This window comes from Cervus elaphus, chromosome 1 (genome assembly GCF_910594005.1).
Source record: "Cervus elaphus chromosome 1, mCerEla1.1, whole genome shotgun sequence".
Lineage (NCBI taxonomy): Eukaryota > Metazoa > Chordata > Mammalia > Artiodactyla > Cervidae > Cervus > Cervus elaphus.
In genome coordinates, this window is record NC_057815.1 from 92,319,501 (window position 1) to 92,341,294 (window position 21,794).

A 21,794-nucleotide genomic window follows, 5' to 3' on the forward strand; every position below is an offset into this window, starting at 1 on the left:
GTGAATTCTTTACCAGCTGAACCCCTAGGGAAGCCCAAGAATACTGGAGGGGGTAGCCTATTCCTTCTCCAGCGGATCTTCCTGACCCAGGAATCAAACCAGGGTCTCCTGCATCACAGGTGGATTCTTTGCCAGCTGAGCTACCAGGGAATTAATAAAAAATTTTAAAAATCTGTAAATTTGATTTTTTTTTTTATATTTTAAAAGCAAAAATGGGTATTTCTACCTTACATTGACATGAAAAACAATTTTTTGGTGTTTAGGAATTTTTTAAGTGTTCAGGTTTATCGTGGTATTATGATATATAACATGTTCAGTTTCCAGGGGAATCTGAAACAAATACATATATTTTTTCTCAAAATGAATAGTCTTAAAAATAATAATCAGATAATTGATCTCCAAATAAACACACTAAGAACACACTAAATGCATGATATTTGAGGCATATTTCCAAATACTATTGACACGCTGAAACATTTCTCATTTATCTTCCCAAAAATTCTGCAAAAAAGGAAGAGCTGATTTTTCCAGTATGGAAACATAGAGTAAGATTAGTTATATCATTTTTTTCAAAGCATTCCTTTACATATACCACAATTGTATGTACAGCCGACTCTATCTATCTATGTCTATTTCCTGGAGTATTTCCCAGGATATATACAAGTAAGTTCTACTACAGTCTGTTAGAGTTTTCTTTTGAAAGCTTAAGTCCTATATCAAAAGTGTTAATTGCTTCATCCTGCACCATCTGCATTCACAAAAGGTCTCCCAAGACTTTTACTATAAACTGTTTGAATGTTTCCATAGATTGTTAAAATTTGGGTTTAGTTTTTATTATGTGATTAACATATATTAGTTAGTTAGTGTTAGTCGTTCAATTGTGTCTGACTCTGTGGCCCCATAGACTGTAGCCTCTGTCCATGGAATTCTCCAGGCAAGAATACTAGAATGAGGAACCATTTCCTTCTTCTTGGAACCTTCCTGACCCGGGGATTGAACTTAGGTCTTCCACATTGTAGGTAGATTCTTTACTGTCTGAGCCATCAGGGACTGTAATTTGATAATGTAATTATGTTATTGCTGGTTTTTAGTCACTGTCATGTCTGAAGCTTTTGCAACTCTATGGACTGTCACCCTACCAGGCTCCTCTGTCCTCAGGATTTACCAGGCAAAAATACTAGAGGGGGTTACCATTTTCTTCTCCAGGAGTTCTTCCCAACCCAAAGATCGAACTAGGTCTCTTGCATTAGCAGAAAGATTCTTTACAACTGAGCCACCTGGAATCCCCAATTATGTTATCATTATATAAATGACATCCTACAATTTTAATAATCATCTGTAAAATTAACATATAAAGTAGTTACTATTTTTTTTTTCATTTTTACCTCCTATATCTTTGTATCTATTTGTATCTGTCTATAGAAGTCTTTGTGAATCTTGACCCTATTGATATTTTGTGTTTGGTAAATTTTTGTTTTTGGTGTTGGGGTGCTGATTCCAGCAGCATCACTGTACTTTAACCATTGGAGGCCAGCAGTAGCCTCCCTCCAATATCTGCAATTACTGCAAACAAATTTCTCAAAAGATTATCAAAGTTATTTGGAGAACAGATCTTCAACAGTTGAAAAACCACTGATTTATTTCTATTGCCAACCCTATTTCTATCATCACTGATTATCTATCATGTATCTATCATTGCTATATATATTTACTGTGGCAGTTAGGATCATTTTAAAATACCCCAAACTAGAAATTCAAATTTATCATATTTATATTAGTTTTGTGTGCTAAACACTACCAGATGATGCTATATGACAGCTACTGACTATGCTGATGTCTTTATCCAGAATAGGTTTTCTGGTAAACCTTGATGGAAAAGCTCAATCAAACAGTGCTGAGCAAATTCATCCTCACGGGACTCACAGACCGCCCCGAGCTGCAGGCTCCACTGTTCGGGCTCTTCCTCGTCATCTACGTGACCTCAGCGGTGGGCAGCTTGGGCATGGCCATCCTCACTGAGGTGGAGTCCAGGCTGCAGACACCCATGTGCTTCCTTCTCAGACACCTGGCCCTTGCTGATCTCGGTTATCAACAACTGTGGGACCTAAAATGTTGGTAAATTTTCTTGTGGATCAAAATAAAACCTTCTACAACTTTTGTGCCATTGAGGGAGCTTTCTACATTATGTTCATTATTAGTGAGCTTTTTATTCTGGCAGCAATGTCCTATGACTGCTATGTGGCCATCTGTCACCCTCTTCTCTATACAGTTATCACGTCAAAAAGGGCGTGCGGGATGCTGGTGGCAATCGCCTATGTCTATAGCACATTTGTGTCTCTTCTAATCACTATAAAAATTTTTAATTTATCCTTCTGTGGCTACAATGTAATCAGACATTTCTACTGTGACTGTCTCCTTTTGATATCTTTGTTTTGTTCAAATACATGTGAAATTGAACTGATTATTCTGATCCTTCAGGTTTTAATTTAACTTCATCCCTGCTAATAGTTCTTGTGGCTGACCTGCTTATTCTTACAGCTATTCTCAGGATGGACTCTGATGAAGGAAGGCACAGGGCTTTCTCTACATGTGGATCCCACTTGACTGTGGTTACAGTGTTCTATGGGACTTTGATATTTACGTATGTTCAACCCGAGTCCAGCCATTCCTTTGATGCTGGTAAAACGCATCTATATTTTACATGTTGATCACCCCCATGTTAAATCCCTTGATCTACAGCTTGAGGAACAAAGATGTAAAATATGCTGTTCATAGACTATGGGAAAAACTATGTAATATCTTTTCTTAAGTTCATTTTGCTGTGTGGTTCCTTGAATTAGGCTATGGACATTGAAATTTTTTATAAGTTTTCTCAGAGGGAAATGCAAGGATAAATGATTTCAACATACATATAGAGATTGACTTCTGCACACCAGTTAAACTTCTGAGTGCTCTGAACATATTAATAAATGAGCAATATTCTAGTTGTTTTTGTCTCCTTATAATGAAGTCTGTTGCTGCTGCTGCTGCTGCTAAGTCGCTTCAGTCGTGTCCGACTCTGTGCGACCCCATGGACGGCAGCCCACCCCGCTCCGCCATCCCTGGGATTATCCAGGGAAGAACACTGGAGTGGGTTTCCATTTCCTTCTCCAGTGCATGAAAGTGAAAAGGGAAAGTGAAGTCGCTCAATCGTGTCCAACTCTGTGCGACCCCGTGGAGCGCAGTATGAAGTCTACTCTATGACAAACAGGAGTCTTGCCTCTCTTTCCTTTGGCTCACTTGCCACAAATTTGGTTAAAATGTGTATCATGTTTTGATTAAGATACATTGTTTGACTCTATGCGTTTGGTGATCCTGCTTGGAGAAAGCAGCATGAGATGATTCTATGATTTGAATGGTGATAGTTCTAGTGAAAGTGTAGTGCAATATTCTGTAATCTATAAATCTGCCATGTCTTTTGAACATACTTCTTACATAACTCTCTTTAACTTTCCTAATTTTGTTTTTGCTTATTTCGATTACTTTTTAACATTCAATAGATTTATTTACATCATAGAGATATTGGACTGTTTTCTATGTACATCATCAGGATTTAAAATAATCAATGCTACAAATAAAGTTTGAATAAAAATAATTTATAAGAATAATCAAGTGAGAATAATTATTATTTATACTTTATAAGTCATTTTAAATTATTAATGAATGTATATATATATATCATCTATTCATATATAAACATAAAAAAATGTACATCTGAGATTATGTATAATGAGCAGAAATACACAGGGATGCAAACAGTACATGTATTTGAAAAGATAAACTGTGAATAAACATAACCTAATATCCCACTCCTAGAATACATGTTAGAGTACCTTTGATTATCCTTCAGATTATAAACCAAAAAAAAAAAAAATACTGAGTTACAGATTTGTATACTTTTCATTCATTTAAAACTTAATCACATTATTAAGTTGATAAATAATATATCAGAAAATATACTACTTTCCATAAAATATAAAAATGTAAAAATCAGGAACTGCTACATACCATAAAAAGAAGCTCAGTGTCATTACACATTGAATACTTTCAATTTAGATTTCAAATAGATAACACTATATGTCAACTAGAATACACAGTAGTTTATGAGTATTTGGAGGAACCTAAACTTACACATTGTTAGTAGAAAATAAAATGGTATAAATATTTTAAATCCATTTAAGATTCACTTTTTTCTTCAGCAACATACAGGAGCTCTATTTTTAATTTTTTGAGGAACCTCCATACTGTTTGTTATGTTGGCCGTACCAATTTCATTTCTATCAACAATGTGGAAGGGTTCCCTTTTCTCCACACCCTCTTCAGCATTTATTGTTTGTAGAGATTTTGATGATGACTGTATGTGAGATGGTATCTCATTCTATTTTGATTTGTGTTTCTATAATAATTAGCAAAGTTGAGCATGATTTTATGTGCCCATTGGCTATCTGTATATCTTTTTAGAGAAAAGTCTATTTAGATCTTCTGCCCATTTATATTGGGATATATATAGTCCATGGAATTCTCTGGGCCAGAATACTAGGGTGGGTAGCCTTTCTCTTCTCCAGGGGCTCTTCCCAACCAGGGGGTCAAACCCAGGTCTCTTGCAATGCAGGTGGATTATTTATCAGGTGAGACACAAGGGAAGCCCAAGCTGGTTTCCTCGGGAAGCCCAAGGAAATCAGTCCTGAATATTCACTGGAAGGCCTGATGCTGAAGCTGAAGCTCCAATGCTTTGGCCACTTGATGCAAAGAATTTACTCACTGGAAAAGACCCTGATGTTGGGAAAGATTGAGGGCAGGAGGAGAAGGGGACGACAGAGGATGAGATGGTTGGATGGCACCACTGACTCGACGGACATGAGTTTGAGCAAGCTCCAGGAGTTGGTGATGGACAGGGAGGCCTGGCGTGCTGCAGTCCATGGGGTCACAAACTATTGGACATGACAGATAAAAAATGTGGTATATTTATAGAATGTAATGGTACTCAGCCATAAAAATGAGTAACAGTGAATGAAATAATGGCATTTGAAATAACATGGATGGATCTAGAGACAATCATACTCAATAAAATAAACAAGGCTGAGAAAGACAAATGTTGTATGATATCACTTATATGTGGAATATAAAAAGAAGTGATGCGTATGAAACTTTATAAAAAATAGAGATAGGCCCTCAGACACAGAAGATAAACTAATGGCTACCTGAGTGGGGAAAAAGAGGGTAGTTTAGGAGTCTGGGATTGACATAAACACATGACTATGTATAAAATAGATAGCCATAAGTACCTATTACATAGTACAGAAAACTATACTCAATGTTTTGTAATAGCCTTTGAGGGAAAAGAAGATGAAAAAAATATAAATGTTTACCTATGACTGAATCACTTTGCTATACACCTAAAACTAACACAGCATTGTAAGTAAATTATTCTTCAATAAAAATATAAAAAAAATTGTCTTAAAACTTTAAACATATCTCACCTGTGACATAATATTTATCCATTCTACTGCCTTGTACTTACCCAAGAGAAAGGACAGCAGATTTCTTTGTATGCAAATGTCAATGTTTGCATAAATATAAATGTTTATTTATATTAGTCAGACCCTGGGAACCATCTAAACGTTTCTATCCTGAGGATGAAAGTAAATCGTGACAAGTGAATTTCATGCTGCTATAAAGAGTAATAAATTATTGGAACACACAAAAATATAATGACTCTCAAAAATAATTAAGCATAGTAAAGGATGACAGACTTAAAAGATCAGATAATCTAAAATTTAGTTGCAAAAAAATTCTAAAATGAAGATTCATGTATAGTTGCACAAAGCAGATCAAACAAGAAATCTCAGAAGTTAACAAAAGATGTCATACAACGCATACAATGTGGGAAAAACAAAGAAATTAGATTCTCTTATAACTACAAATGACATGTTTTCTAACAGAAAACCTCAAGGAACCCGGTTATAAATGTGAGTTCAGGAATTCCCTCACAATTGTGAGTTCAGCAAGATAAAAGGATACAAACTCAACAAGCAAATATCTTGTCAATGCATATATTATATATACATATATACATATGAATATATTTATATAATGTATAACATGCAAGAACCAAAAATATGCATATATGTGACTTCTCAGGGGGTGCAGTGATAAAGAATCGGCCTGCAATGTAGGAGACACAGGAAACGTGGGTTTGATCACTGGGTTCGGAAGATCCCCTGGAGGAGGAGATGGCGACCCACTCCAATATTCTTGCCAGGAAAATCCCATGGACAGAGGTGGGGTACAATCCATACGGTTGAAAATTGTCAGATACAACTGAAACAACTGATTATGTACACATGCGTGTGTATATATACATACACATATACATATACATATGCCATTTACAATACAAAGGGTAATGAAATAGTAAGAAACTCAGAAAATGTGCAGGATGTGTATGTTGAAAAGTATGCTAGTTAAAGAAATCAAAGATCTGAACACATTCTAAGACATACTGAGCTCATAGTATAAAATGTTCCTAGATGGGAAAGAAAATTAGAATAGGAATTGGAATTGGACAGAATGAAATAAATGAAATGCTGCACTATGCCATTAAGGGGAAAAAAATCAAAAGAAGTTGTAACTAGTCGAAGATGGCAACTAACTATGAAATGAGAAAAATGAGCAAGTAATGTCTGCCTCAGAAGTGAAGAAAAACAGCGAAACCAACTAAATCAAGGAAATAACAGGCCACATTTACCTAATGTGTAATTTTAACTCCTTTTAATTTTTTTAAAGAAATGATATATTAAAAAAGAATTTTGACATGTCTCTACCATGTCACCCCTTTGAGGAGACCATTGTGGAAACGGGCCTTTCTTAAATGTATTAATACAACATTTGAATGAAGAGCCCCATGTGCTAAAAGTGGGAAGTTAACTAAGAGTGAAAAATAGGAGTTAAATAAGTACTAAACTTACTGGTGAATATAAATTGTCCTTGGCGATTATTGAAAGACCTCCAGACATTTTGTTGTGTTCTCCTAGGCATTAGGGCTAATCAACAAATTGCTTGACATCTCCTCAGGGAGAGTCTCAAAGGTGAGGGAATCCATATATTGTTCTCACAGCCATGTAAGAAATACAGGAAGGAGTCAACACAGAAACTTCATTACAGGTAAAAATAATATTTCATGTGGTACAGTATGCTACCAGTATCCACAATATTTCAGTGACATTTGCCAAGTTCCACCTTAATTCTATGACATAGAATCTACATTTAGTTATGGGATGGGGGTGGGGTGGGAACTGAAATAAATCACATGTATTACATCCTACTTGACCAGCTCCTCACTTACCCATCACTATAGCCCTGACAGAGGCATAAAACCACAGTCCAGAGAATATGCTTATATGAGGAAGAAAATCTCTTTCAGATAAGTTACTATCACTATTAGAAACAAATAAACATTAAAAAACCCACAAAACTATGTATTTGACATTTGAGAACTATTTCCAGGTAAGATAGACTCACTGAACTATTGAATCTTCATGAATCTTTCCCCAAAACTGTGCACACTGTTTTCCATCACACATGGTCATAAAGAGTTTTAGATAATCCACACTATTGCCCCAGATTAACCCTTAATAGTTGTTGTTCAGTCGCTAAATCCTGTCTGACTCTTTGTGACCCCATGGACTGCAGCATGCTATGCCTACCTATCTTTCCCTGTCTCTTGGAGTTGGCTCAAATTCATGTTCATTGAGTTGGTGATGCTATCTAGCCATCTCATCCTCTGCTGCCCTCTTCTCACCATAAATGAAGGCATTGCAGAAACTGTATTTACAGGCATGTATGTCCTATACATGGACATACATGTCCTATAATAGTCAGGTATGTCCTAGTATGATTCACCACGTAAACAAATTTAATTCCCACTGTGGTCCATTATGCATTTCTTATTCATACACTTATTCATGCCTGTCAGGTGTGCTAAGTTTGAGTCAGTACCATCTGAAGGAAAAATATCTTTCACAGACTATGTTTTGAGTAGTGGGTTATGTGAACGTTGGGAATTTTTGGATTGAAAATTTATTGTATCATTAGTATATGCATTATATTCTAGACAGCATATTAAAAAGCAGAGACAATAATTTGCCAACAAAGGTCCACCTGGTCAAGGCTATGGTTTGTCCAGTAGTCATGTATGGATGTGAGAATTGGACTATAAAGAAAGCTGAGTGCCAAAGAATTGATGCTTTTGAACTGTGATGTTGGAGAAGACCCTTGAGAGTCCCTTGGACTGCAAGGAGAGCCAACCAGTCCATCCTAAAGGAAATCACTCCTGAATATTCATTGGAAGGACTGATGTTGAAGCTGAAATGCCAATACTTTGGCCACCTGATGCAAAGAACTGCCTCATTTGAAAAGACCCTGATGCTGGGAAAGACTGAAGTCGGGAGGAGAAGGGGACGACAGAGGATGAGATGGTTGGATGGCATCACCGACTCAATGGACATGAGTTTGAGTAAACTCCGGGAGTTGGTGATGGACAGGAAAGCCTGGTGTGTTGCAGTCCATGTGGTGGCAAAGAGTCAGACACAACTGAGCAACTGAACTGAACTGAACTATATCCTAAGATTGATGAATTTTTAAAGTGCCATCATGTGGTTATATCTTATAAAGAATAAAAATAGAACTTGAAGGAATAGTGCAATAATTATCCATAATACCTAAAGTTTTATGATTGTTTAACTTCTCTGTTTTGTTTTGTTATCTATATTTGCATATCTCTGTCTAGTTGTCTGTGTTTCTTTTTTATTTATTATTATTATTATTATTATTATTTTGTCTAGTTTTCTATGTTTCTATACCTATACTATAGTGTTTGTCAACCCAAATACTATTGTGACTACTGGCTCAATATTGTTACAGGTTGCATATTTGAAATGTTAAGATATTGAGCTCTTTATCTGACATAAAAACATTAGAATCCAATAGCATTTCAACTGTCAGTTATGACAGCCAAAATGTCTCCAGACAGTGGAAAAATATTCTTGGGGGAGCAAAGTCACTCTAACAGAGAATAGCTGATCTACCTTCGTATTTCCTTCTGTCTCTATTTATGTATATTTTAATGTGTGGCAGGTGGACTTACTTTTAAATATTCTAAACTGGAAATTTGAATTTATCTTACTTACCAGTTCTGCATACTAGCCCATCTAAGAGGATATTTTACACAAAATCTATTGACTCTGCTGCTGTGTCTACCCAGAGCAGGTTTCCTCATAAACCTGGATGGAAACACAGAATGGAACAGTGCTGAGTGAATTCATCCTCATGGGAATCACAGACCGCCCTGAGCTGCAGGCTCCGTTGTTTGGGCTCTTCCTCATCATCTACATGACCTCCGTGGTGGGCAACTTGGGCATGGTTATCCTCACTAAGGTGGACTCCAGGCTACAGACACCCATGTACTTCTTTCTCAGGCACCTGGCTTTCACTGATCTTGGTTATTCAACAACCGTGGGCCCCAAAATGTTGGTAAATTTTGTGGCGGATCAAAATGAAATCTCTTATTACTTTTGTGCCACACAGCTCACTTTCTTTCTTGTGTTCATTATTAGTGAGCTTTTCATTCTGGCAGCAATGTCCTATGACCGCTACGTGGCCATCTGTAACCCTCTGCTTTACCCAGTGGTCATGTCGCAAAGGATATGCCAGGTGCTGGTGGCAATGCCGTATCTCTATAGCATATTTGAGTCTCTTCTTATCGCTATAAAGATATTTGACTCATTATTCTGTGGCTATAATGTCATCAGACACTTCTACTGTGACAGTCTCCCCTTGTTATCTTTGCTCTGCTCAAATGCAAATGAAATTGGACTGATTATTCTTATCTCAGCAGGTTTTAATTTTATTTTCTCTCTTCTGATAGTTCTTGTGTCTTACCTTCTTATTCTTGCATCCGTTCTCAGGATGAGCTCTGCTGAAGGCAGGCACAAGGCTTTTTCTACCTGTGGGTCTCACCTGACGGTAGTCACAGTATTCTACGGGGCTTTAATATTCATGTATGTGCAGCCAGAGTCCAACCATTCATTTGACACAGATAAAATGGCATCTATATTTTACACTCTCATTATCCCTATGCTAAATCCCTTGATTTACAGTTTTAGGAACAAAGATGTAAAACATGCCCTACAAAGGATGTGGAAAAGAATATGCAATTCTTTCTCTTCAGGCTTCTGTACAATATGAATCTATACTTTGGGTGATGGGCTTCAAGACGTTCTCTGTGTGTCTCTAAAAATAATAAAAAGTATGGAAATGTTCAACACATATTTAGAAATTGCCTTCTAAGGGCTAGTCATACTTCTATGTGCTATATATACATTAGCACCCAAAGGGGAAAATATCTGCCTTTCCCGAGGGGAAGAGATGAATTACAAATATAATTAAGTAAATAGCACCATACCTTAGAATGAGTTAGGACTCTATAAAGGCAAGTAAAGAGAGTTGAATGAGGAACAATAGCATATGCAAAAGGATTCAAAGAATTATTGTTATTCCCAACTATTAGAATAAATTTCCTAGTGTCTACAGGTGTTTGTGCATGTACATGTGGTTTTATGTAAGCACACACTTCTGTTTTTTATTCGCTGTACTTTTCTATGGCATGCGTTAAAATTAAACTTATGGTGGTTTCTAGGAGGCTCAGTGTAGTACAGTGATTTGAATTCATCATTCATCTCAATTGATACAGATGCTCCCTTATCACGTGGAAGATATTAGGATCCTGCTCTGCTCTGATCAGTGAAGTTGCTTTTATACATGAGCCCTAGGAAGTCCTTAGACTCAGCACATTTAGCAATTCAGTAACTCACAACATCTTATTTATCTAAATCAGACCGTTTCTCTGTAAATTCAAGTTCAGTCACTCAGCCATGTCCAACTCTTTGCTAACCCATCGGCTGCAGCACACCAGGCTTCCCTGTCCCTCACCAGCTCCCAGAGGTTGCTCAAGCTCATGCCCATCAAGCCAGTGATGCCATCCAACAACCTCATGCTCTGACGTCCCCTGCTCCTCCCGCCTTCAATCTTTCCCAGCAAGAGGGTCTTTTCCAATGAGTCAGTTCTTCGCATCAGGTGGCCAAAGTATTCTCTGAACCAGATACATTTTCTTAATTGTTTTTAACAATATTCTACACTTGGAAGTCACTCAGAGAGTGGGCCTTAAGTATTTTCACCTCAGAAAAAGGAATGGTAATCATGTAACATGAAAATGTTAACTAGTGCTATATTGTGGCCATATTCAACTATATAAATGCATCATATCAACATGTTGTAGACTTTAAATTTACACCATATTAACTGTCAATTATGTCACAACAAACCCAGAGGGAAAAAAGGTAAATTTCTTGAGAGTTTGCTGTGGAAGCTTTGAGTTATACTTTTATATTTTATTGGGATCTTGATTCCTATCTGCTTTTTGATCAAACAAGATAGTTACATTTCCTTATCTGTCTGAAAAACAAAAATATTGCTTATTTAAAATTTGTGTTTTAATTATTTTTGTACTTTTGCGTAAGAGGTCTACTCTATGCTGAACTAGCTTTGTGCGTCTGTTATGGGATAACCTTCTTCAGTATTGGTTCATAAGAGTGTGTAAAAACTCTTTTACTATATATGTATGCATATATGTTTATTATATTATATATTGTATTGTAATATGTTTTATTATATTCTATAATTTTTATTTTATTGCTTGATTGCCATGATTTGATCATCTCTTTGTAGCAAACACAAGACAAAATTCCATGATTTGGTCAATATTTCTAAGAAGAATGTAATAAGATATCTAACAATTTGTTATATATATAATATGTGTACAAATATCCTCTTCTTTTTTTTTCCATTTATTTTTATTAGTTGGAGGCTAATTGCTTTACAATATTGTAGTGGTTTTTGTCATACATTGACATGAATCAGCCATGGATTTGCATGTATTCTAAATTGTCACTTTTTTGTTTAATTTTTTATTTTTAACATTTATGAAATTGTGTTTACATCATATAGAGACTGCACTGTTCTTTGTTCATTATCCTTAAAAACTCAAAAACATTTTCACTAAATCAAGAAAAAGGCAAGTAGGACTTATCTTTCCCATGATATTGATATTTTAATGGAGGTGGTATTCAATATGGCAAAGAAAAAAAAAACAGTCCATATTGGAAAGAAGGAATTTAAACTGTTTTTTAGTACATGATGAGATTGTACAGGTGGAAATATAAACTATAAAAAAACGCATTGAATTAAAAGGTGAATTTAGGATGTTTCAAAGAGAGATCAGTACACACAGTAATTTTTATTTCTATATCCTACAAATGAAAAATTAGAAATGGAATTGTTAAATGCTATTTTTGTTCAGTCGACAAATCATGTCTTGACTCTTCGTGACCTATGGACCGCAGGATGCCAGGCCATTCCCTCCTCATCATCTCCTGGAGTTTGCCAACCTCATGTCCATTGAATTGGTGATGCCATCCAACCGTCTTATCCTCTGTAACCCTCTTCTCCTTCTGCCTTCAATTTTTCCAAGCATCAGGGTCTTTTCCAATGAGTTGGCCCTTCACATCAGCTGGCCAGAGTTTTGGAGTTTCATCTTCAGCATCAGTCCTTCCAGTGAATATTCAGGGTTGATTTCCTTTAGGATGGACTAGTTTGATCTCCTTGCAGTCCAAGGGCTTCTCAGGAGTCTTCTCTAACACCACAGTGCAAAGGCGTCAATTCATAGGCTTTTTTTTTTTTAATTCTTAGGCTCTTTATGGTCCAACTCTCACATCCATAAATGACTACTGGAAAGCCTTGTTAAATTGTTAAATACCTGTTATAAATTCATCATAATTATGAAATGCTTAAAGATATATACAAAATATGCAAGCCTGTATGGTAAAAATTAGAAAATATTCCTGAATGATATTAATGGAGGCATAAACAAATGAGATCTTACCATATTTATTTACTGATTTATTCAATATTAGGTAAATATCACAATTTCTCAAATCAAACACAATTAAAATTTAAGCAGAAATTCTTTTTTGATAGGAATTGAGAAGCTGAAACCAAAACACATAAAGGAGCTAAAATCAAACCATACAGAGCAAAAGATCTAGAATAGCTGAACTAACTTTAAAAAGAGGAATAAACTTGCAATATTAACATTAAGACAAACAGTAATGATATCCAGTCTTATTCCAAAGCTACAGTTATTTTTTTTAAAGTCTGCTCTTGATATAAAAATTGGCAATATATATCAATGAAAAGATACTGATAGATCAGAAATAGATTCATGTGTATATGAACAATAAATGTTCCATAAGCAAAAGAGAAAAACAGAAAAAAGCCATTTTGTGGAGAAAGCATAGACTTTCGAGTTCTCCTTTCATCTGGTTTCTGTCCTGAGACCTTGTAGCCAGTGGGGGCATTCCCTCTGGTTTCTGCTGGCTGAAGATGCTGGTTGTCAAACTGGTATCAAGGCAAGCCAGCTGACTGGGGCCAGAGTCATGAAGTGAGAGGCAGCATTCCCTTGTTCAGCAATACCAGTTCTCAGGGGAGTTAACCTTAAGAACAAGTTCCCATTCATAAGAGAACTTTGTCACTTTTATCTTCATTGCTGGAAAATGTCCAGTTCTGGAAAAATCCAATCCCAGTATTGCCTACCTGTTGTCACAGCTGGCCGCACACAAAGGACTTTGCTTTCTTAGGCTATCTTTGGAAGGAGCTCTGGACCTTGGGGGAGGAAGCTGCACATTCTGCCTTCTTCTAGAATGTCTCCTGCTTCCATAGATAAGCCATGTCATCATTGCTTAGTCACTAAGTATGTCTACTCTTTATGACCCCATAGACTATAGCCTGTCAAGCTCCTTCTGTTAATGGGATTTCCCAGGCAAGAATACTGGAGTGGGTTGCCATTTCTTTCTCTAGGAGATCTTCCCGACCCAGGGATTGAACCTGCGCCTTTGCATTAGCAGGTGGGTTCTTTACCACTGAGTCATCAGAGAAACCCATACAAAGGCCTATTATTAGTACTTTTGAGTTAATAAAAAGGTTTGGGCCTTCCCAGGTGCCTCAGTGGTAAAGAGTCCTCCTGCCAATGCAGGAGACCTGGGTTCAATCTCTGGGTCCAGAAGATCCCCTGGAGAAGAAAATGGCAACCCACTCCAACAATCTTGCCTGGAAAATCTCATGGACAGAGGAGCCTGACAGACTACAGTCCATGAGGTTGCAAAGAGTGGGAAACCACTAGGTGACTAAGCAAATGAATGGGTGAATAAACAAAGTATGATTCTTAAATACTCAATGAGTGCAATCACTTAAATGCTAAATTGGATATATATTTTTAAAACATGAGTTTGAATATTTCAACTTTGTCTTTAGGTGTTACTTTCATATTGCATTTGACCTGCAGTGAGCTTTCAGTACAAAATTGATTGCTGAGATAAAGCAGTGAAGGTTCAAACAAATCACATACCTCATTGGATGATATTCAAATTTAGAGTCAATGTTCTAAAAAATCCTATCCTAGACACTTAAACCAAAACATGGGTAGTTGGAACATCATCAGATTACCAGATTATTGTTAAATTAAAGAAAAAACAGACATCTCAATTGATAAATTAGCATCTTTTTATGAATGGAAATGTGCAAGAGACTGGGCTCATTGAAATTATTGCTTTTATATTCCCAGAAAAGTGAAAGTGAAACTGTTAACTGCTTCAGTAGTGTCCAAGAGTAAGAAAAAAAAGAAAAAGAAAAAGAACACTAATAAAATTTATAGAAATTTCAAAGAAAGAAATGAAAACATCCCTATTTGCAAAAGATATGCTTTCTAATAGATAATCTCCGCAAAACTATGGAAAGTAAAACAATCTGGAAAACATGAGTTCACAAAGAAGACAAGATATATGATAAACAAAAATTATATAAAAATATTTATATATATATATAGGTATTAATAAAATAAGACCATTTATAGTCACTTCATAGCTAATGAAAATGTACATAGAAACTAACAAAGTCTGCACAGGATCTGCATGCTGAAAAGTACAAATCTGAATTTTAAAAATCAAAGGAGACTGGAATAATTTAGTAGCTATATTTAGCTCAGATCCATATACTTAAGATAAAATTCTTCCCAAATTGATCCATAGATTTAATGCAAACCTAAATAAAATCTCAGCAAGATTTAGTTCAGAGGTGATTTTATACTGTACTTTATTGAAAGGTTAAAGGCAGAACATAAATGAAAACACATTTTAAAATTTAGTATAACTAGGAAAAAACACTCCTGCATGTTAGGATTAATTATATAACCAAATAATCAAGATTTTTATATTGGTAGAAACACAAACATATAAATTAATGGAACATAATAGACAACACAGAAATAGATTTTTATAAATAGTCCAACTAATTTTTCATAAAGTTGCAAAGATAATTCAAAAGAAGGGGTGTACCCTTTTAAAATCATTGTGCAGAGGTAATTAGGGATATAGAGGAAAAACTAAGCAAACAAATAAATAATATTGACCTAATATAATAATTAGCTCAAAATGAAGAACAACTTAACTGTAGAATGCTAAACTATGAAATATTTAGGGCTTCCCTGGTGGCTCAGTAGTAAAGAAACTGCCTGTAGTGAAGGAGACACCAGGTTGGGAAGATCCCCTGGAGAAGAAAATGGCAATCCGCTCAGTATTCTTGCCTGGAGAATCCCATGGACAGAGGATACTGGCAGGCTACGGTCCATGGGTTCACAACAGAGTCGGACATGACTTAGCAACTAAATAACAGCCACAAATAAAATATTTAGATAAAACAATAGGGGGAAATCTATATCTAGGATCTAGGTCTGGTGAAGAGTTCATAGCATGCATATGTGCTCAGTCCCTCAGCTGTGTCCAACTGTTTCAGATCCCATGGATTGTAGCCCACCAGGTTCCTCTGTCCATGAGATTTTCCAGGCAAGAATTCTGGAGTGGGTTATCATTTCCTTCTCCAGGGGCTCTTTCTGACCCAGGAATAGAACCTGTGTCTCCTGTTAGGTAAGTGGATTCTTTACCACTGAGCCACCTAAGAATCCCATCTTTAATTCCCTATTTTTCAATAACGAAATAGGACAATGTTTAAACATTTCTATACCATCATTCATTTGAGAAGACCACTGTGGACTTGCAGACTTAATGGGCCTGCTCTAGAGATAGGTTTAATTAAGAGACTTGTATACTACAAAAGGAAAGTTAACCAAGAGTTTAAAAAAAAAAAAAAAAAGTAGGAAAGAATAAAGAGGAAAGAAAGAATTGCCCTAGAAAATTGAAAAGACAATCTCCAGATATTTTGTTGTGGTCTCAGGACTTTAGGGATGATCAGCAAATTCTTTGACATCTCCTCAGGGAGAGTATCAAAAGGTGAACGAGATCCATAAATTGTTCCACTTAGCCATGTGAGAGCCACAGGAGGGAGTCACGACAGAGACGTCATTACAGGTAAAATGACAGAGTATTTCATGTGACGCCTTGTTTCCAATACACTGACAGCGTTTCAGAGACAAATTCAAGGTTTCACATTAACTCATTGGCAACGCCTGAGCAAAATGAACCATTTCTGATTCAGTTCTCTCAGGAATAGGACTCCTCTTCTGTCTTTTCACATTAATTATTTGAAAATATTCACATATTTACAGACTAAACCCTGAAAAGCATTTCTGAAACATCATCGCGATGCCCATTTATATAAATAACGGTATCTCCAGTGGAAGGCAAAACCAAGAGTAAATAAAGCAAAACTAAAGATTCGTGAGGGCTTCCGTGGTGGCCCAGCTGGTAAAGAATCTGCCTGCAACAACCCTGGTTCCTTCCCCGAGTCGGGAAGATCCCCTGGAGAAAGAAATGGCAACGCACGGCAGCATTTTTGCCAGAGAAACCCCGTGGACAGATAAGCCTGGCGGGCTACAGTCCAGGGGTTACAAGAGTCAGACAGGCTTTAGCAACTGAAACACCACCACTGCCAAAAACACATGAATATTTAGAAACTGGCAAAATTAAGAAGCCTCATGTATTCAGTCTCTCATTGTGATGTTCTTCTAAATTCTTATTCATTTAGTGCTCTGGGTGTTTTTTGGTGACTGTTTCAATATCATTTAATATTTAATGATTATGTACATCAGTATATAAATATGATTATTTCTGGATCCCTTGATGAGACAAAAGAGCATTTCCTCCTTACAGTGAGATGTGGAAATTGCTATTTGGTTATTAGCAGGCTTTAAAGTACCTAGTTTTATGGCAATGGTGCAATTTTCAGCGTGTCCTTCAATTTCAGGTGGAATCTGACCACAAATTAGATAAAATTATCTCACAGGGCACAGCTTTAAAAAATTGACAATTTGGATTTAAGAAAAATGTTAAACTATGAGATAGCTATTTGGGTCTATCCATAGAATGATAAAGTTTGTGACAAAACAACCAAAAAAACTTCTATCATTTCTTACCTTTACAGAAAAATTGGAATTTACAAAGTCTGATTTTCTTTTTAGCTTTTCATAATTGCAAAATGAAGACAAGAAAACAAGATTTATACTACTTCTTATTACATTTACTGAAGATATTTCTCTACAGTAACTGTTAAGTGATATACATTTCATGTTTCTGATATTAGAAAATTGTTTGCATCAAGTCCAGGTAGACTATCAGGAGGTCTTAAAATTGTAAACGATATTTTAAGTGAGCAAAATGCTAATTTCGTGTAAATACTGTTATATTTAATGTTATAAATTTTTTAATTAATTTTCTCACAGACCACTCAGAGACTGCAGTCACTGATAATTTATTGTAACCAATGTTATTTATATTTTTTAAAGGAGGTGTTTATGTTGACAATATTTTGCACCTAATAATCCTCTTACCTTGATCTGCCATTTACCTCCTACTCTTGTGAGTTGGTTGTTTAGATTTATCTGACTCTTTGAGACCCCAAGGACTGTAGCCCGCTGGTTCTTCTGTCCATGAAATTCTCCAGGAAAGAAGACTGGAGTGGGTAGCCATACCATTCTCTAAGGGATCTTCCCAACCCAGGGATCGAATTCAGGTCTCCTGCATTGCAGGAGATTCTTTATCGTCTGAGCCACCAGGGAAGCCCACCTCTTATTCTGGTATATTCGTACTATGTTTATTATTATCATATTCAGATACACTTTTATTTGATTTTATAAAATGTTGATTTGTGTTTCGTGTTACATTATCATTTGGTGGAGTTTTGTGACCTTAAAATAAAAAAAATGTTAAGTAACACCCCTAATCCATGTATATCTATTTAATGTATTTTATTCACATCTACAGTACTGTGTGGGGCTTCCCTGGAGGCTCAGTGGTAATGAATGCACCTGTCAATGCAGGATCGATCCCTGGGTCAGGAAATGGCAACCCACTCCACTCATCTTGCCTGGGAAACCTCAGGGACAGAGGAGCCTGGCAGAATACAGCCCATGGGGTCACAAAGAGTCAGGAAGGAGTTAGTGACTAAACAACAGCATAGCATTGTGTGACACAGTAACCTTACACATTTTTCTTTTTTTAAGCACAGCATCTTCTTTTCAAAACGGAGTTTTTAATAAATCTCCATTATGCAGAAAAAATGCCAATGGCTACTCTTTCTTTCCATTTGCTTAGATCTCCTTGCACTCTCCTGGGTTCTTGCATGACAATGTTTATTTGAATTGTTACATGCAAATTAATATATGCCAATTGTAGTGAAAATGTTCCTAGGGAAAGATTATGTTTTTGGAAAATTTGCATCATAATGAACTTTCATTTTTGCTAAAATAATAAATAAAACTAGAACATAAAGAACCCACTTTATGGACTTCAGAGGTCCAATTTTAGTCCTGCAGAGGGGAATAGTGAAGGGCTTGGAGTAAGTTAAATGTGGTCCATTCTACTTGACCTAGTCCTCACCTATTGATCATTACATCATAGACTTGACAAATAAGACAACGTCACAGTACAGAAGAACTGACACACAAATATATAAAGAAACTCTCTTTGAGCTAAGTTATTGCCACCATGAAATATATATATACATACATATATATATACATGTACATATATATATATATATATATATATATATATATATTTGATTTTTATCTGATTTCCAGGTAAGCCTAAACATATTGAATCCCTTAATCTTCATTTTTCTCTCCCAACCACCCTGTAAAGAAATATCAGTTTTGCATAAGAAAATAAAGATTTTCAGATAAATTATTTGCCCAAAGTAATCATTTGTATATAACAGAAAATATAGCAGAGATTATATATATTTACTGGAGAAGGACATGGCAACCCACTCCGGTGTTCTTGCCTGGAGAATCCCAGGGACAGTGGGGCCTGGTGGGCTGCCGTCTATGGGGTCGCACAGGGTTGGACCTGACTGATGCGACTTAGCAGCAGCAGCTGCAGCATATCTATATACATATATGCCTCACATATTTTTATAGAGGGGTAATTCTCACTGCAATCTATTATATTTTTCTTATTTATACAACTGTCCAATATTTGTTGTCTGTTAACTATTTCAGTCTGTATCACCTGAACAAAGGATTTTGAGGACTATGCGTTGAAGTAACAGGTTCTATGAAAGTGAAGTGAAAGCGTCCAACTCTTTGCGACCCCATGGACTGTAGCCCACCAGGCTCCTCTGTCCATGGAAATCTCCAGGCAAGAATACTGGAGCGGGTAGCCGTTCTCTTCTCCAGGGGATCCTCCCAACCCAAGGATCAGTCCCGGGTCTCCCTCATGGCAGGCAGAATCTTTACCATTTGAGCCACCCGGGAAGCCCACTGTATTCTTTGCGTTTTTGGAATTTATGGCTTTACATTTTTATCATAATTCTCACATAATTGAATAATACAATTCTTATATGTATTAAATGATATGATTAAGTGATATTATCAAGTATAATTTATAAATATCACAATGTGGTTGCAATTACATAAATGACTAATAGAAAACTTTAAATATGTATCACATAAGTTTATATATGTATAAATTTATATATGAAACACAGTTTTAATTTTATTTCATTTCTAATGTACTTCTATGCATACATTTCTGTATCTTTATCTATGTATTTACAGGTATACACACCTATATGTGTATCTATATATTTATATGGGGCTTCCCAGGTGACCCTAGTGGTAAAGAATCTGCCTGCCAAGGCAGGAGACATAAGAGACACAGGTTCAATCCCTGGGTCAGGAGGATCCCCTGGAGAGGGCATGGCAAGCCACTCCTGTATTCTTGTCTGGAGAATCCCATGGACAGAGGATATTTATCTATCTCTGTATTTATGTCTAGGTATACCATCTATACCTTTCTTGTTTTCCAGCTTTAGCACTACTGAGATTTTGGACTGATAAGGGGTGTCATGAGATGTTTAGAAACATAACTGACCACAGACCATTATATGCACGTACTACTCACCTTCCAGTTGCAATAACCAATATGCCTTTCAGATGTTGACAGTTATTTGCTTAGCAAAATAACTCCTATTTGAGAACTAATGAATATCTCAGACTCTGTCTCTATCTTTATTTATGCATATTATTATACATAGGATATGGGATTTTTAAAAATATCCTGTTTTGGGAAGTTAGGATGTATTTTACTTATACAAGCTTCACATATGAAAAACCTGCCAGGTGATAATACATGAAATCTGCTTACTATGCTTGATGTCTCCACCCAGAACACATATCCTGATAAAACTGCATGAAAACACAAAATCTTACTGTGCCAAATGAATTCATCCTCACGGGAATCACAGACCGCCCCGAGCTGCAGGCTCCACTGTTTGGGCTCTTCCTCATCATCTACGTGACCTCAACGGTGGGCAACTTGGGCATGGTCATCCTCACTAAGGTGGACCCCAGGCTGCAGACACCCATGTACTTCCTTCTCAGACACCTGGCTCTTACTGATCTTGGCTATTCAACAGCTGTAGGACCCAAAATGTTGGCAAGTTTTATTGTGAGTCAAAATTCAATCTCCTATTATTTGTGTGCCACCCAGCTGGCTTTCTTCATCATGTTCATGATTAGTGAACTTTTTATTCTGGCCGCAATGTCCTGTGACCGCTACGTGGCCATCTGTCACCCCCTGCTCTACACGGTCATCATGTCACGAAGGGTGTGCCGGGTGCTGGTGGCAATCCCCTACCTCTATAGCACATCCGTGTCTCTTATAATCACTGTAAAGATTTTTAATTTATCCTTCTGTGGCTACAATGTCATCAAACATTTCTACTGTGACTGTCTCCCCTTGATATCCTTGCTCTGTTCAAATACGCAAGAAATTGAACTGATCATTCTGATCTTTGCAGGTGTTAATGTGATCCTCTCCCTTCCAATGATTCTTATGTCTTATCCGCTCATCCTTGTAGCCATTCTCAGGATGAGCTCTGCTGAAGGCAGGCACAAGGCTTTTTCTACCTGTGGATCCCACCTGACAGTGGTCACCGTGTTCTTTGGGGCTTTGATATTTATGTATGTGCAACCAGAGTCTAGACACTCCTTTGATACAGACAAAATGGCATCTATATTTTACACCCTTGTTATCCCTATGTTAAATCCCTTGATCTACAGTTTGAGGAACAAAGATGTAAAATATGCACTACAAAAGGTGTGGAATAAGCTTTGTAACAGTTCCTCTTAA

At 36.5% G+C, this 21,794-nt stretch overlaps 2 protein-coding genes and 1 pseudogene across 2 annotated transcripts; all 3 read left to right on the forward strand.

Moving 5' to 3' along the window:
* Nucleotides 1-1,870: 1,870 nt before the first annotated feature.
* Nucleotides 1,871-2,809, forward strand: LOC122699963 (annotated as a pseudogene).
* Nucleotides 2,810-9,324: 6,515 nt separating this feature from the next.
* LOC122702791 (olfactory receptor 8K3-like) lies at nucleotides 9,325-10,284 on the forward strand. The gene has a single exon (XM_043916629.1). It carries the CDS (start codon nucleotides 9,325-9,327, stop codon nucleotides 10,282-10,284), a length of 960 nt encoding a protein of 319 aa, XP_043772564.1.
* A 10,568-nt stretch (nucleotides 10,285-20,852) lies between these two features.
* LOC122699950 (olfactory receptor 8K3-like) lies at nucleotides 20,853-21,794 on the forward strand. The gene has a single exon (XM_043912437.1). The coding sequence runs from the start codon at nucleotides 20,853-20,855 to the stop codon at nucleotides 21,792-21,794; it is 942 nt and encodes a 313-aa protein (XP_043768372.1).

Bases quoted from the DNA above. Each gene is read 5' to 3' on its own strand.
- LOC122702791 (XM_043916629.1), top strand. From the start codon at position 9,325: ATGGAAACACAGAATGGAACAGTGCTGAGTGAATTCATCCTCATGGGA.
- LOC122699950 (XM_043912437.1), top strand. From the start codon at position 20,853: ATGAAAACACAAAATCTTACTGTGCCAAATGAATTCATCCTCACGGGA.